General features: G+C 36.5%; 1 protein-coding gene across 3 annotated transcripts in view; it reads right to left on the bottom strand.

The window, feature by feature from the left end:
• The window catches only part of LOC135683483 (calcium/calmodulin-dependent protein kinase type II delta chain), a 35442-nt gene that overhangs the window by 2119 nt on the left and 14694 nt on the right, over positions 1-18629 (bottom strand). The window contains exons 9-20 of one of the 3 annotated variants that reach the window (XM_065198755.2): positions 17846-17940; positions 16932-16973; positions 16291-16371; positions 15503-15586; positions 14975-15032; positions 12547-12594; positions 10942-10985; positions 8325-8360; positions 7339-7387; positions 3072-3150; positions 1325-1419; positions 619-733 (exon numbers count right to left, since the gene is read on the bottom strand). In XM_065198755.2, coding sequence (XP_065054827.1) covers positions 619-733; positions 1325-1419; positions 3072-3150; positions 7339-7387; positions 8325-8360; positions 10942-10985; positions 12547-12594; positions 14975-15032; positions 15503-15586; positions 16291-16371; positions 16932-16973; positions 17846-17940 — 826 coding nt within the window. Of the gene's footprint in view, positions 1-618; positions 734-1324; positions 1420-3071; positions 3151-7338; positions 7388-8324; positions 8361-10941; positions 10986-12546; positions 12595-14974; positions 15033-15083; positions 15148-15502; positions 15587-16290; positions 16372-16931; positions 16974-17845; positions 17941-18629 lie in introns of all 3 variants that reach the window. The other 2 variants (XM_065198747.2, XM_065198763.2) reach the window with 2 other exon arrangements.

The following is an 18629-nucleotide window of genomic DNA, read 5'->3' on the forward strand; positions in this document are numbered from 1 at the left end:
TATGCAGGCTAAAAATAGAACGCCAATGAGGATCTGTCATGAGATTCTCCTATTTGGCTGCATATTTGCGAATGCTTGTCATTCTCCTATGGCCAAAGACGTCCTTTTTCCAATCTATTTAGAGTTTAATGCATCGAATAAACGAGACAAGACGTAGAAGCATTTTTGGTGAAGCTGTTTAAGAAAGTTATTATGGCAGCGCTGGTACAACATCAGAGCAACCTTGAAACAACTTGACTTAGCATCCTTCGCGTGTCTTTGAAAAAACTGTCTAAAATGTTACTTGTCATTTTTATTAATTTATTCCTGAACTAGTCATATTTATTAAAACGTATTACAATTCTCTTTGTAAAGTGTTACTGCAAGCCAAAGATACTTTAGACGGAGCTTAATTGACGACCTTCACGTCCTCTGATGAAAATTAGCTTTGACCGATATAGAATGAATTTTGGTGGGTTGACTAAGACAGAGGTCGAGTGGTGTGTCAGAAACCCCAAAACAGCTGTATTCCTACAGCCGGTAAGCTAAATGTGACACAACGCTGACAGCTCTACATATCCTCTACATATGGACTTTGAGGCATGTTAGCAGATGGAAGGAAAAGAAGTTTATACTCACTGATCTATGGTTTGTGTAAGGCGTACATAACTAATGCATGCAGAATCCTCTGATAGCAAGATAACATGGGGCGACAAGATCGTCGTGTTCACTGGAGTCGTCCTCTTTGACATAACTGAAAATGATGTGCAAAGTTTAATGCAAGGTCAGAAATAAGGTCTGGGCACAATAAGAATACAAAATCCCCTAGTGATCACACACATATCACAGGCACTAGTATTGCATTACTGTTTGTTCTGGCAAAAGTATCGTTGCCAGGGGGTCACTTGTAAAGGGTTGTATCACAGCAAAGAAAATTGAGCAAAAGAAATGTTTTTCTGTTGTTTGGAGGAGTCTGCAGACAGGGGTGTGTATTACTGGAAGCTTGACAATAGTTTCAATTGGTTGTACTGGGTTAGGCGATGTACACGATATTTTTGGGTTTTTATGTTAATTTTCCATAATGTCGATGAGCGACGCTTATTAAGCATGTTCACAACACAAGATTGTTATCCATGTCGCAATATTTGCAACAAATACTCTTAGAAGATGGCCTAGACATATTCAAAACTTGTCATCAGAAGTGACTTTTACATGGTCGTTTTGGAACTTTTGCTACAAATGGTAAATGAGACACAAATCAAGTTTTTTCTTAATTTTCTTTCGATAATGTTCAGATTTCAAGGTGGCAAACGCGCTAATTGGAATAATTTTAAGAAAAGCTTACCATTATCAAAATAATATTTATGAAAATCTATCCCTTCAACCAGATTTCCTTTTGCTTGTGGCTCAAAGCATGTAACTCTCTCATCGCAAAGTTTTCTGAAATAAAAGGATACTAATTAAGTTTGACTATGATACTTAAAAAAAATTATTATATAAACACTTCACCTTTCTGAATTCTTTGGCACTAAACAATTAACAGACTTATCGTACAATGCCTACACCCCACGCTAGCAATACCTACCGTAGAACAGAGTGCAAATAAAAAGTCCTTTAAATAACTTCTGCTCGGTCGATAGGCCATGCCTTTGGAGACCTTATAAAAATTAAGCGCTTTCCTGCTATGGTATCTAATTTTTCTCTCTGATGGATATATACGCTGCAAATTCTCTTACTTCCGAAACATTCCCATGGTTTGTTGATCACGCATTTTTCAAATCTTCTCAGCCACCGGGGATTTAATAAAGACATTTTTGGTCATCATATAATGATCTATCGGCATTGAAGAAGATCATACCACAAGGTTAAAGTTTCGATATTGCCGGAAGGGGTGACGCAGGTGCAAAAAGTCAGCTGTCTTGCCATACAACTTCCTTGAAGCGTTAATCTGCACCCGAGCATAACAACTCACTGTTAACCTAATCCAATTGATTCCGCAATTGATAATTAGACATACCAACCAAGAGTCTGAATAAAAACCAGAAACCGTAGAATAAACATCTGGTTTCATTATCTGTGAGTTGCATATTCGTTTTAAAAAAGATATAAGATTGAATGGTTTGAATTTATAAAATTTGAACGACCGGATCTGAGAAAATTAATGAATATTTCTTTTGGTCAAGAATTTTACTTGATGTGCAATGGGTCACAGTATATAATTATGCAAGTGGACTGATTTTCATTCGTCTTTGAACCAGTTCTTATCTGAGTAAAGCGGAGCGAAGGTTTTTGTTTGGAAGCGGTTAAGATCACTCGGGTAAAAGGTCTCCTAATTATGTAGGTTGGGGGGCTTCTCATACTCGACAAGGTGCCCGTAATAGTGCTTGCCACGAGACATCTGACAATGATGCTGGTCAGGCGGTTCTTAATGATGCTACAAGGGGACTTCTAAAGATGCTGGTTAGGCGGTTCTTAATGATGTTGCAAGGGAGTTCATATGCAGTTCCTTATGATCGTGGTTAAGGGAATCATATGTAGTCTACGTGGTACAGGAAGGCTATAATTTCAACAGCATCAGATTCACGCCTATCCCTCCCTGCTTATACATCCAGCCAGTTTCCATAGCGCACATCTTCTGTTCGTTTCAGTCCGTTGATTACAAAATACAAAACAGCCCTTGCTGTTTAAAAAAGGTTCAATTTCGGGTTCGTGTATAAAGGTAGAGTAGAAATTCAGAAGCAACAAACAAATCTATCAGAAATGAATGACAAGCGGTCTCATTTTCAGGATAACCTGTTGAAGGACGCAACAGTTTCATCAGCACTTTCCCGAAGAAGCCCGAGAAAAATCATACTTGAAAATATCGTCTTTCTTAAACGTATTTACATGCAGCGTAGTTACAAAAATCAAGAAAACACTCATCTGTTACATCGGGCGTCACACTTTGGAACCTTTGGGCTCCCTTACCATATTTGAAAGCGAGAAGAGAAAGAGCTTTGTACTCACGAATAAGTTTCATGACGTCACACTTTGAAACCCTTGGGCTCCTTTATAATACTCGAAAAAGAGAAGAGAAATAGTTTTGTACTTACGAATAAGTATCAAAGTCTCCCATTGTGATGCAAGCAATCAATCTTTGCGTAACTTTGATTATTTCTTGCTCTCTGACGGCTTTTGGAAAGAAGAATCAATGTTAGGTATATGGTATCTGGTTCATGGAAAAACTAGAAACTGATATGCAGCTGACAAAAGTAGATGTAAATTCATATGCAAAAAAACACTGTAGGTATTTCTATCAATGTTTCTAATAACTAAAACAAATTCTCCAACAACACATGGTATCCTAAAATCGAGCCCAGGCTACTGTCAAAGCACCCACCGTCCCATAGTTCTGAATAATTTTTAACTACCTTCAAAGCTATCAATATTGCACCTAAATTCGATAACTTCCCCCCGTACAATGCTGATAACTTCATTAAATTACTTATGCGTCAAATGCCAACCCGGATACTTACATGCAACCACAGAATATTGCAATTTTGCAAAATGTGAAGGGAAAAGGGGAAACGATTTTTTTCAAACTGCGAATATCTTTTGAAGGCATTTTAACAATCTTGACTAAAGTTTTAACTAGCTGAATTTCACGCTCAAGCCGACTATCAGGCAAGCATGAAGATCTTTCGTTTCTTGTGATACCTAACATGCAAGATAGGGAGTTTGAACTGGCGCATGGAGCGAGATAAAAAGGCTTTTAATTAAAAATCCACTTGCCGTCTTTATCGGAGACTTTGCAACAGTATGCAGATGTTTCAGATACTGGGCAATGGGAAAAGTATTCTAGAACCATATGGCAACACATGCTCAATTTATATCAAAGCCGTGCATGCCTAACAGCACTGTAGAATAAAAATCTTCAAGGCAAAGCGTTGTAGTACACAAGAGTGCGATGCAAAGATCGCTGCAAGAGTGCTTTGAATGCGATCTGCGAACGGATCAGTGTTCGTTTTTCGATGCAAGAAATAATCTCGAATATAATCCCAATTCATTGAGCGAATAAAACGTGGTAATCTCGTCTATAATATTTTCAAAGGTATCCCTCAAAGGCAAATAATCACACTCTGCTAGCAATAAATTAAGTCGAGCTAAACAGCGACTTGATGTCATTGAATATATAGAAAACCATGCTGTGGAGTTGCCATTAATCTTAATAATCTAGAAAATCAAGATTAAAGCTAATCAAGATAAAAAATTTTTCTCGGATACAATGTTAATGCGGATAAACGCTGAAGTTTCACATGGAGGACGATCGCTTTAGAGATGACAGAAAAAAGATTTCTTATAAAATAGGTTGCAAGATGGCAGATATATAACTTCTCCAGCGTCTAAACTAAGTAGTCCAAGATGCGAAAATGCGTTGTCTGTTAAAGTAATTGTGAATTTCATAGTAAGCGAACGCAACATTTTGCTGCGTTCATTAGGAAAAACTCTGTGGATATTTTTTCATGTCTAGATAAAAGGGCGTTGTTTGTTGCAGTATTTTGTTTTCTTGTGCAGTTCAAAGATACCAGACGAAAGATATGGTCGTTGAAAATGAAATATGATTTTGAAACTGGATAATGGAGACGATGAAGAGAAATGAAATATTAATGAATTGTTCAATTTCATTACCCATCAGTAGCCTACTTACAATTGGTGTTCTTTATTTGAGCGGCTAAGGACAGAAATAACTAAGGCTGGCGAAGGATAGGCGAGGAAACGACGTTTGGAAAATGAGGGGAGGCTTATATACATCAAGTAGAAGTAGCTAGTTCTCGAGTTATCTCTAATTAATGTTGACAAATGTTTGCATTCTACAATAACACTGCCAAAAGTGTAACTGATGACCTCAGATGATTCAGGCAATGGAGGAGGGTACAATCGAATATTGCATACAAAGGACTTCGTACTTAGAAACAAGGTGGTGATTCATGTTTATGTAAATAACATGTCTTGCCAGCAGGTGCCAAGCGGCAGATATGCTTGTTTCAAGCTGATTTTGCAAGAAGATTGAGTAGAGATAAAAGACCAAACAGTGAACCTGATGTACGATAAAATATTTTGAAAGATGACAAGAACAAAAGCTGGCTAATAACGCCACGCTATTTGGGTCAGGCTTTGTCAAGCAGCAACCTGCCGCAATATAGGCCTGACTTTGTTTATAATAAGATTGCCATGTGTTATGATAATGGACACAGTGAAGAAATTTCCAGCCACCTGATATAGTATGTTTCGATACCAATGTGGTAAAGCAACAAAAAACCTTCCAAAACGCTTAGTCTTAGAAGGTATCAAAAGTGTATTTTAGTACTCTTGGGGAAGTGCCTTTGTAGTTTATTACTGTGAATGCCATGTAGATTTTTTTTGAACGACAACGGTGTATGCGACGCTTGAGAAAAGCGAACGAAGATCAAGGGAATGAAAGAGGCTACTTCGTTGAAAAAGTTGCAATATCAAACTAAAATATAGAATGGAAAAGGAAAACGGTGGTGTATTAAACCAGCAGGAGAAAATTGCAAGAATAATAGAAATAAAATTGGGTCAAAATGAATTTGAAAAAATTTAAACATGTAAGTAAATAAAACGATGTGGAGTGTGGAAATCTGAATGCAAGCTACTAAAGATCAATTGCAACTTTGGGTTAAAGGCGTCAGGCAGATTGACATATGAGTAGAAACCTTATCGGTATTATATTTGAAAACAATTAGTACACAAGAACAAGGCAAGCTAAGATAAATCTAAGTGAGCTTTGAGAACAAAATTTGTGCATTAAATGGAAGGTTCTCGGGGTGACTTTAAGGAAAATCTTCACAACAAATACTTCAAAGTTAAAAATAACTGTTTAACTTACATCGCGCCTTCCCGCCACTTGAGAAACTTATGTTTGCCATGTTTGTGATAAAGTCTTTTATATGGAAATTCATTGATTCAAATTCAAAATTTTCTAATGCATAGCTCGATAGGTTCTTGAAGATGAGAAGTGGTAATAAATGGAGCTAAGAATGCACTGCCAGCCCACATTGATATCCCTTTCCATACGCCATACCGCGAAGTAGACGGGGGTGCGTTAGGTCGAGTTGCTCGAATGACAGATGTAGAGATAGTCAATAGCATTGAAGAATATATTTGAACTCTAATCAGCAAATACCACACTGAGAAAGTTATTAGTTTTTAATTGAGAAGATGATAATAGCAATCATTGGTACCCAACTTATACTATACTTACCTAACCTTTTATGCCAAATAAATTAAGAAAGGCCATACAAAAGCTCATAGCCAACGAAAATGTGAAAAATACATTCAACTATTTTCTGGGTCTGATAATTTCAATCGTGATCATTAACAATTTCTCTTTTGCATTTCTTTCAAAAATCGTTCCTCTCCAAACAAATCACCTTTAAGGCCAACGTTTGGTACCTCGCATTTTCACTAATATGAACAAATCAAATTGCTATACCAGTTATGTACGATGACGTACTTAACCCGTCGAGGACAATCTCTTAAGACAGTTTCTGTAGCATAGACAATAACCATCACCAGTTTCAAGGACTTGCGGTAATGCAACTGAATAGACTCAAGTTACTGTAAAACTGATATCAATGCCATTAAAATCCCCCGGAAACAAATTGCGATAATGCTTCTGTATCATGAATTATTAATAGCAAAACTTAAAAAATCCCACGAGGTTTTCAGATGTTGGAACAACTAATTATCGTCTTTGCAGCCAGCTTTTACCTGCGGGTACTGATACAAATTTGTCTGCGGGCAAAGCGCGCTTAATTTTGATAATGATTTTGAAATCAAGCTGCAAAAAGATGGTCTCGAGGTCTACATAACAATACTTAACTTGGAGTATTTTAAACAATTCTAAAGATAACAGCTATCTTATACTGTTAATATATTAGATTGTGTGCGGTACAATGTAATGATATGATAACTCTGAATGGAAGAAAATTGTACCAGGAATAAACACTAGATTTGATCAATAACAACGTTTCGAGCATATCCCGTTATCAAATGTACGAGTAACGGGTAATGTTACTTACTGTTTTAGGTGCTGTTATAGCAAAAAATGGCAGACCTTTTTCTTCTGAATGCTTATTTTTGTATTTTCAGTAGCCGGAAATCACACTGTCATTCCATCAAAAGAACCTCGCTTTCATCCCAACTGTACTTACTTATTCTATCTCGTTTACAGTTATAATCAAAATCCAATAAGGGTTTTTCATCTAAATAGCAGTACTTGGTAGCTCTCTAAGCCAATTATTTTGATGATATTTTCTCTAAAACCATTGCAATTGTAATAGGATAACTGTAACACACCTCGCTGATCATCGTCGTCTGAGTGAAGGCTCTGTTCGTCTTGAGAGCCCTGGAAAAATAAGCTTATTAGTGGAGAACGGCAAAGGAAAATTGAAGGAAATTTCAATTGAAGACAACAATGATTAAAAGATCTGTGTTGAATTGAATCGAAACCCTTGAAACATTGAAGATTGAAAGCAAATCGACTGGATCGAAGAAAACAATAATTCTAAAAAAGGGTAAAATTATATACTAATGTATACTATATACTAAAAAGAGGTGATGCAAACAGCTTTTTCATGGTTTAGGACATTAAAACGCTCTTGGAATAGAATTTCTTTTGAAACAAACCATCACCAGGCGCATGTGAGATTGCCTTTGGCCTAGATGCTTCAAAGCAAAATAGCCACGCAGTACAGTCTTTAGAAGTCATAGATCAGATTGAATCGAGTGTGGAAAGGGCCGATGACAGGTTCAACTACGCGATCTTAATGTGCAGGGGCCTGTCAGTTAGTTAATGTTGATAATCGGGTCTTGATTAGAAATATCTGACGTTTTTCGCGTATCCAAAGGACCTGACATGTATTTGGTATTCTTGAAATCACAAATAGTGAATTAATTGCACATATTATTTGTATTCAATGCGAAAAGTTTAGGTCAACGTTCATAAATAGGCTAGCTTGTTCTTGCTGCAATTATATTTTGTAAGCAAACAGCATGACTGTTCAGTTCCTGTGCGTGTTTATCAATATATTATCTCCAATGACCCATGGAACCATATATGAATGCGTTTATTTCTCAGAATGACATCAAATGACATCGAATGATAACGAATGGCACCGAAAGAAACCAAATGACACCGAACGGTACCGAATTTAAATAATACTGTAAATGTTGCATCTTAAGCGAAATGATGTATTCCACCAAACTGAGTCCATCCTTGGCTCAAGCTGCTTATCAAAAACATCGATCCTATATTATCAATCTAATAATTCTACTAAACTTACTGGGACTTTCTCATTGCTCCCAACAGAATTCTCTTGCTAAAATGGAATAAAAGGGAACGGTTAGGACTAATGACAAGTGGAAGACCAGGTCTTAGAAGCTACAGGGGGAGGTCTTAGAAGCTACAGGAGGAGATCTTAAAAGCTACAGGGGGAAGTCTTAGAAGCTACAGGGGGAGGTATTAGAAGCTACAGGGGGAGATCTTAGAAGCTACAGGGGGAGGTCTTAGAAGCTTCAGGGGGAAGTCTTAGAAGCTACAGAGGGAAGTCTTAGAAGCTACAGGGGGAGGTCTTAGAAGCTACAAGGAGGAGAATAGTTGTTGCAATATCGATGGCTTGAAGTGATTGATTGACGGGTTGACAGACTGCGATTGATTGATTGATGGGTGAGCTGATGCGTATATACGTGATAGGTTCAAAATGGCCTAAAACGAAGAGATTAGGGCCGTATACATGAGACGGCAACCAAGAAACAGTATAGACTGGATGAAGAAAAACGAACGAGCAGCTGATAAAATGACGAACTGATGGCAAATTAGAATCGTGGGCACATTGTGATAGGAACGTATCAAAATGCTATTCATGGATAATATCAAACTGAACTATCATTTGTTTGAAAATATATAGCACGGAAGAGCAGAAACATGTCATACTAAAGTACAATTTTCTGCTTACCTTTGAACAATCCGACATTTATATTCAGAGGAGAATGGGACCAAATGTGCTTTAGCATGATATATTACTGCTCTTCCGCGCTATATTCCGATTTTCAGTACCAAATGGTTATTTATCATTTATTTATATTCTTCTAGCATGGTAAAAAACTTGCCACTGTAAATATAAAGATACTATAACAGATTAAACACACTGCCCCTATTCATAAACTGTTTCATTGGCATCAGGCATCTAACCTATTTCGATTCTAACTTATTCAACAAACTCTCCACTGAAAAACGCACGAAGTAACGTTTCTACAACGCTCATCGATTAGGTCTTTCTCACGTATATGCGTATAAAATCAGCATAGCAACATGAGTGAAGACCATGTTAAGTTTCGGCAATCGTTGCGCAAAACAAACTTTTGATTTGCTTTCACTGCTTGTAAAATCGGAAACATTCATTAAACTGCACTGATCTTTAAAGATTGATTGAAAGACAAAACCGAGACATGTTGGTTGTCTATACGCAACCATGTAGCCTGGAATAATTGCAGAAAGTACTCATACATATGACAGCATGCATCCAGCAAAAAGAACGAGTATCAGGAATGTCAAAAACTTGCATTTGCGGAAATCTTGGATGAAAATTTACCACCCATGAGATGGAAGATTGCGTGAATGACCAAATCCGTACGGTACCTGCCAACGAAGATATGTCAGCTACCTAGCCATGATTATCTAAACCGGGTACATGCTTTGAACCCAAGAAATCCATCAAAATGCAATGAAAGCAGCTTGTTGCATGTCGAGTCATTGTCAATTTTACAAGGCAATCGTATGAAATTTTAAAAGGCTAGTTCAATGTTAATAAAAAATTTATGGAATTGAACTATCCAACAAAAGGTTTAAACCATCTTAAAAACAACATGTCTTCGCTCTCGGATGCAATTGGGTAAGCATTTGAATCTTCGACGTTTTTGCCTGGATAAAAATGCCAGAGACCTTTTTTATTCTGCTAACATTTCCTGCCAGAAATATTGATGTTTCTTTCGCGAGCTGGAGTTTCCGCGCTCGTACGGTGACGTCATAGGATGGACAAGAGAAACCTTGAAGAATGAAACTTTCATCTAGGTTTGAGATCTCAATGACCATCAACCCTGACATGTAAGAAGATCTGGGGAATGTTGGAGCACTAAACTCTATAGATGCTAAGCTTTGTATTCATTTCACGAAATACATCACACTGAGACTTTGCGACAACAGTAGCTTTCCAATAGCTGCAGGTTGAGAAAAAAGCATTAAGTAAAACATATTTTTAGAGGAAACACCCTGTAGAGCTTTTTGGCCAATATAACTTGGTTATCATATTTAGACTGCCATTTCTTGCAACCAAAAACCGCTTAAACCTACTTAGCATGTCGGTCTAAAGCTTGCTTAACGTTTTGCGGCTGCACAGTCATCATATGCTAAACCACTTCATGCGGGCTGCCTCGTCTTGGATAAACAGAGCCGCGACCGACTTTGACATTAAGACGTCTAGCCATAGATGACGCGTTGTTATGCTGTCTTAAGTATTCTTGCAGCCTCTGTACCAAACAGCGTACAAGAATCATTTATATATCTGGTGATCCAGAAGAGGATGCTTGCTGAGTTGTCGAGCAATATCAGAAACCTATGCAAGAAGACTTATTTTTACTTATGTTTGGACTATGAAAAACTTGTTACATTACCCAAAAAAACTTATCATCCAAGCAATGTTCACCTACCGACGAAATATTTACAATCAGAAGGAATCCAAAAGCTACAAACAACTAAAATAACAGTTAAAGAAATCAAAGAAAGGATTGCGAAAGCAGGAAGGGGATTGTAAACGGCTCGAGAAACAAAAGACAAACATTTTAGCATCAGTTAATTAAATTCATATGCAATTTTTGATAATGAGTGAAAGAGTTGATAATTACCACTTTTCTCTTATCATTTACCAGTTTGTCTTTAACAGCTGTGGCTAAAATACAAAAATTCAATGATCACTCTGCATAACAAAAGGTCACGGAACCAGTAACAAAAGTAAGGGAGCTGTTAACATGTGGTCACCACATGAAGACAGTAGCAAGCGGATATTCTAGATCAAAGACAACGTAAATGAGAAGAACCGCAGAAAAACCCTGCGTCTTCTAGTCGATGCAGGCGGTATTTAAAGGATCAGCTTTTTGCAAAATGAAAACCCTTCAAGTAAATAAATGGCTACGCTACACTGTTGATCACCCTAGACAGAAAAATGTTAGATACTTCTCCTGGAAATTTTTTATTCTGATCTAGCTAATTCCACAGCAAGATACATTTCGGCAGAGATAGGGGTGGGAGTCCAACATAAACATGTACCCACATTGAATTTAAAAACACTTCAAATCAAAAGAAATTAAGGAATACTTCCATTTATGAGGCAACAACAAATTGTAATATAATTTGTTTGATATGCATCAGCGTATCTCTATTCATTTTTATTCGTTTATTCAATCTCAATTACATTTCGCTTGCCAAAAAACCCCACAACTTCACAAATCTACACGAAGAAAATATGAAAATATCGAAAATGAATGACTTGGCAATAAAACACGTAGCTAAAAATTAAGCTCCGGTAAAAGCGGCTTAAAATTAAGCTCCATTTATGAAATTTAGTTCAAGCGGCATTCGATATGATACCGTTAATTATCGAATTAGCCTCACGGGGGCCCTATCTATCTATTCAGTTCTTAGACGGGGGCTAATTAGAGGCAGGGGCGCTTTTATGAGGAGGACTTATAAAAATCATCTGCAAGCTGCCAATCGCTCGTACTGCAGCTATTTCGCAATTTTCATTCCAATGCAGTACATTACATCTGAATTTTCCTTAATGGCCTAAAATACCAAACCAAAGATATCGATATGTTTATCATATTGGCGTACACTTCGTAGCAGTCTCGTTTATTTTGGTTTTTTATCATTCACCGCTAAATCTGTTATCAATCATGGAATAAAATTCGGTATATCTCTGTTCTTTCTGGAGTAGGGGCTTATAAAATGCAAAAATTGGTTTTCTAGGAGAGGGCTTATCCGAGTGTTGGGTTTGTTCATTATCTTTACTTGCAAGAGGAGGACTTATTCCAGAAGACATATAATAGGGGATGGTCAATTCGTTAGAAATATACCAAGATTGAAAGCATCGAAGCCAAATCGAGACTTCTAGGATTTTGCGACTATCATGACACGGTAAAAATAGAGCAAACATCGCAAAAATTGGGTTTGTAACTTGGCCATGTGAACTTCTTCTTCGTGAATTTCTGAACAATCACCCTTCTTGAAAGTCTAATGCAATTATTAGACTTGTCCGTGGGGTATTTAGCACCAATCCCTTAAACAACTAATTTCAAAGGTATTTAGCAAAATTGTGATGAGAGAAGACCAGGTATTTCTAAAACGAAAAGCGCTTGTCTGTTTGTATAAGAGCGAATAAACAATCGAAAAATTACAAACGTTTTAAAAACTCATTCTGCATGAAATGATTTATAAATGAAAAGATTACTTACAAAGAATGGACTGTATATTCATTGTTTGATTTTTCTCCTCTTTTTTTTCTTTCATAGTCATAAAAAATAAATTAGCGTGTGAAAAATCAAGAAGATAATAGGAAAGGGTACTTATAACAGGAGGCGTTTTGTCAATAATTAACGGTTTTCAAAGCAACTCAGCAGTATTGGGTGAAAAATCTAAGCGTTGGTTTTGATGCCAAGATAGAGGGACAGAATGTTTGAAAAAAACTAAGAGATTTGAATTTTATTACAGCCATTTTTTTAAAGTTCGCTTTTAATTTCTGGCGGTCAGTTCCTAATATAATTTTATTGAAACTTTACATTGCTAAAATACACATCATTCTTGTTAGCTTATTCTAAAGTGTGAAATTTCAGAGACAAAATCTGGAGCTTAGCTTTACTTTTAAGAGGAGGAATAGCTTCAAAGATTAAGTCGTTCGACACATTTTTCATTGTATTTATAGCTATGAGGTTTCTGATCTTAGCAGCCACAGAAGTGTAACTTATTGAAGAAGTGTTACTGATTATCACCTTTTGTTGGAAAATAAACACACTGTTCTGCTAAAATTATCAGTAAATTAAAAGAATAAACGTATATTCTTGATAGGTTACTCGTGATTTTCCCATGAAATGTCTCAAATCCTGGTATATTATCGAAAAATAAGAAAATCTTCAGTATTACAGTCGGAAATCTTGCAGTAAAACAGTCAAGGACTACCAATCCATATTCGACTACTGGAAATTTAAGAGTTGATATGAATTTGGCTAGTATTCAAGATCGTGTGCACTATTACTGTTATAAACATAATTAGATGGTAATTGGGTACGTAAAGAATTATCAGGCAATTTCATTTTGACAGGCAGATAAACGGGTAGAAATATCAGTTAAGCTGCCCAGGAAAAAGTCGTAAAATTTATAAGAACAAAAACTGGCAAATATGTTCATTGTATGTGACAAAAAAATACCCGAGAAAGTTAATGCTTGAAAAACAGAGGCAGAAACAAAATGGTTCATTAGATTAGAGTGTCAGTTGAGAAAATCAATAAAAAACTTTGAACAAATCAGAATTTCTATTTTTTAGAGTTTAGTGGGTGCAATAGCTGCAAATTTAAATGGTTGGTATCAAGAGGGATACAAAAAGCTTAGAAATAGTTCGTATCGTTCACTTCACTCAGAGGTTTTAAGCTACAACAGAATTAGACTACCTTATCAACTCTGAATTCAGACAACTATTCAATTGATTAACATTTGCACCAATTCATTTTGTTTATGCTATCGAAATTACATGTTTGAATACATTGTTAGAATCTTTTATGGTTTTTAGCACAATCAGCAATCAAGCATTTGTGATATCATTGTTTATGTATTTTGTTTTCAATATTGTAATTTTTTATTAAAAGTTGTAAATAATTATTTTGAAGTTTGAATCAAAAGGTTGTGTAATCTTTTCAAAGCAATCTGCTTCGAGATAATAAATTTGGTAATATTGAATAATTAACTTTGAAGGAAAATCGAAGGAACTCCTCTATTTATTCAAAAAGATTTAGATTGTTGGCTTTTTTATTGCAGTGTTTTGTGACGGTTTAATTGTGTGATTTCGCAAAAATATATTCAGATAAATATATATTCTGTGAATAAGGTGGTTTTGAGCAAAATCGAATTTATAATTTATAAATCATATTTTCTGCAGTGTTTATTTTTGACTGAAATTCAAAAAATCTAATGAGTATTTTTAGACTGGAATAAATCATGCAAAATTTTCTACATTCATCACATTAAATTCTGAAATGAACTATTTTAAGCTATAGAGTCATGTTTTGGCAAAAATCACCTGTTTGATATTTGCCTAATCGTTTGGGTTAAGTTTAATTTATAGCAGTTCCTACTGTTGACATAAAGTTTTTTGATGAAGTTGCTTTATGTAGATTTTGAACGCAAATAATTCATTTTTAATTATTTTATATTCAGTCTAACTAGCAAATAACGATTAGGAAACCAGAATTACCATCGGCTGTAACAACGTCTTCGTATATGGGAATAAGCTTATATAAGGCAAATAAATATATACTGAAGCAAAGTTATTCGTATTTATGAGGTGTCTGTCAATAGATGTTTACTGGTTTGTCTCGACCTTATATCACAAAAGGGATGAATTAACAATTAGCCATTATCTTTGAAGGAATTAGGATCAACTTTGTCTAGCAAATTTAATGAAGCAGACGACAATTTTAGATATTTAGGTATTTTCTCGAAATTTTAAACAACCACTGCTGGGAAAGGTCCGTTGCGTGCATAAAAGAAAAAAGGCCATTTTATCATTCACATGCACCTTAGCTTAGGCCGAAAGGTTCTAGTTGTGGACAGGCGGCGCACAACGACATTTATCACCAGTGGCTCTTTAACTAAGATGCAATTTTAACGTACCCAGAAATCCAGATGTGCCCGATATTCGGCGGGCAAAAACAGTTGTAAGGATTGCCCCCTGAAACAACAAGATTATCATATTAAATTTTCTATTGTTGAAAATAGGTACCTGCAGCGCTTTGCCTGCCCAACTGAATAGACTTGGCAGCAAATAGCGTTGTTATCATTGCTCCCTGAAGTACAATAAAAATCGTACATGATCACATGTTTTGGAGACAGACAATGTCAAGATCCATACGCCAGCTCGAGGCTAAAACTGCCTTGACCTAGCTGCGAGTGTAATGACCATCCTTACATATTGAACAAAGCTCTTGAAACTAAAATCAGAAGCAATCTGATTTCGTTATAGTGACAGGTTTGCCAAATTAGTTAGCGGTATTGACAAATAGGTTCCCATCTTTATCTCAATCTTGTGGAAATACATCTTTGGCAACATGAGTAAAGAAACATGCTATGAACGGCCATTGGAGGTGGCGGTCTGTAATATGCACCTATTTGAAAACAGGGAAATATATTTTTGAAACGAACCTTAAGCTTCCTTCTTGCATTGAACTTCTTCAAACCGTCAATCGTTTCTTGTCTGTGAAAGGTATTTGCAATACGTTGTCTGTCCTGCAAGCAAAAAATCATAAACAATGAATTTATCTGTTGATTTCTCCGTACGAAAATAATTTAAGCGGGACAAAAACAAGATACGGTTTTGTACAAACTGTACAGGGCTATAGGTGTTGGTTATCTTTACTGCTCACCGCACAAAAATCATCAATAAATTGATTTACATGAAGGAAACAAATGTGCTTGTTGTAAAAGTTATATTTCAAAAAAATTTCCTGCAGAGCTTTATTAATGAAAAACTTCCCGCGACCAACCGGTCACATGGTCGGGTGGGTTTTTATGCCCTGGAAGTAGATTCTAGAAAACATTATGGCTTCACGGCTGTGAGCCGGGTGTCAGCCGGGTGTGGACTGAATGAAAGTAATCCAACGATGCAGCAATTCTGAGGAATGCTAATGCCTAACTTGACAACAGTATATATAAAGGGAGAGGAATTTACCGTTGTAGCTCAACTTTTTCTGCTGACAAAGCGTGGAGACAAAACCATATATGATTTCACTTAAATGCCGTTTCTAAGAAACGTTTATTCGATAGATTGAAGAAAATTTTGAGGAAAGTAAATCGGTTAAAATTTCGTCCGAAGAAATATTGAGGCGTTTTCCGAACTCTATGAGAAAGGATGATTAAAAAATGCATTGTTTGCTTTCTCAGTAACTGCATAAGAACTTTGCAGGAAAGAAACAAAACTTTCGTGTACTTACTGCAATCCATGGGTGTTTCAAAGCCTCTGAAGCATTAATGCGACGCTTCGAATCTATGGTCAACAATCGGTTGATCAAATCCTAGAAAAAAACATTCACAAAAATTATCGAAGAATTTGGCATTTTGAGAATTTCCATTTCGGCGGTATTATTCGAGATTCGCATAAGCTTCAACTCAAAACCTGTTCTACATACCAAAACAAAATGTAGGCGTAAATATAAATCCTCAAACTACACCCTCAAATCAGCATTTCCGGATTTTTCGATGAGTGTGAGGCTTCTGCATCGATAGTATCTACAGGTGAATGGTTTATGTATATCTAAAATCCCAAGTTGCTTTTTGGCACAACCAAAAAGGGTTAGTGTGAAGTAAAGAAAACCACTGACACATCAAACAGTCGGCTGTGTATAAGATCCGCCCAATATCAGGGCTTATCAGTACAGCTAGACCGAATGAGGATTTCAAGCTGACCTAGGGCCAGCAATTAGGCTGCCAGTGGCAATACATGTGGGAGGTGATGTAGAAAGGAGAAGAAGTACTCACGAGTCTTCATAATCGGTGGAATCGCTAAATTCTAAAGAAAAGCCAAGAAATGTCAAAAAGGGGGAAAAGTGAACAGAATTATCAACATAAGCAGTACCTTTGCTTCTTGGGTGACAGTGTCCCACTCTGGGGAAGGATACTGCAGAGAGAGATGTAGAAAACGTCAGTAAAAATATAAAGCATATTTCTTAAATGTAATTAACAACATTTTAAAATGTGAACTATTCTAGCAAGTCGTTAACGTTATGTTGATGCAATAGGTACTTTCATAGGCGTACCACATCTCTTTAAGAAGATTTTCTTGAACAAACGGGAATCGAATACAGAAATGTTTTCTCGCACTCCTTACATCATCAGCTATCGAACTATATCGTGTGAATAAACAAAACTCAACAAAGAATTTACAGTGGCAGAAAATCAATGTCTGTTTGTCATGACATAAACACATTATTGAAACTTTATTAACTCTTACTGAGGAGATTGTTTATGGTGCTTTAAACATTTAAAAGCCACGTGTTAATTTTGCCAGCCATTCTAACTTGAATCCAAACCATACGAAAATCTGAATGCCTCCTTCGGTATCATACAGTTACCAGGATGTCTTAGTGGTTAGGATCGCGAACTACAATCCAAGAGGAATTGGTTCGAGTTACTGTCATGACAAGACCTTCGCTAAGAGTAAAAGGAGTCGCTAGTATCCTGCAGTTCCATACATAGAAATCATGGGGTGTGGTCACGTCGAAAGGATGGACCACGACACTGCTTAATAAGTGTCCTAAAACATACCTTCAGAAACAGTGGCGGAAATTGTGGGGGTGTGGGGGGGGCAACCACTCCCCAGGTTTTGCCAAATTGTCGGTTTTGTCGGCAAAATTATGTCGTTTGTCGGCAAATTTGCTTGCTTTTGTGGGCATTGCCCCCCCCCCCCAACTTTAAAAATGAATTTCCGCCACTGTTCGGAAACTAGGCAGTAACGAAAAGAAAAAAGATTATACAAATAAATTTCCTCACGTCATATGCTCCTGCTTTGATTTGCGCATAGAGACGATGTTGATCTTCATCCCAAAACGGAGGATACCCAACCAACAGGATGTATAAAATAACACCTGAAAAAGATTAAAAGCAGGAAAAAATTAATACAAGCTAAGATTCCTATTCCAGTAAACTTCAATTTCTTCTGAACCTTAGGAAGAGGAGATTAACAATGAAGGCTCTTAGCTTGAGACACTAAAGAGAAGAGACAAAATCAATCTAAATCCAAAATTGCAACTGGAAATGGAAGCTATGATATTATTCTAACATCTTGTAATATCATGCAGAGAAGGTTTCATGGTAAAAGTAGAGTACCAAATTGCGTAAGAAGTGGTTAAAGATGAGAGCAATGGTCGGGACAGAGAACAGTTCTGACTAACGCGAGAAGTTTACTTCTGCGCCAGCATTTCAATAGATGGCCAGAAACTATCAAACTGGTCATAATCTCCTATTGGCTCTAAACACGTGTCAAATATAGTCAATTTCACTTCCAGCCTTCAGACAGTAACTGAATACAAATCAATTCACAGACTAAAGTCACAGACTAAAGTTTAATTTTCTGAATATTATGTCTAAATATAAAAACTTACATTGGAACATATACAGGGAAAAGTCACGAAAACCTAGATCATTGGATCTATTTAATTGCATATTTGATTGATTCCCAACAAGGCACCAAATTTAAATATCTCACTGTCTTGTGCCAATGTTTCAATTATGCCACCGTTTCAAATATTTTTTTCTTCCCGATTGATAATATAGG

Source organism: Rhopilema esculentum, chromosome 17 (genome assembly GCF_057945365.1).
Source record: "Rhopilema esculentum isolate cy_ngs chromosome 17, ASM5794536v1, whole genome shotgun sequence".
Classification (NCBI taxonomy): domain Eukaryota; kingdom Metazoa; phylum Cnidaria; class Scyphozoa; order Rhizostomeae; family Rhizostomatidae; genus Rhopilema; species Rhopilema esculentum.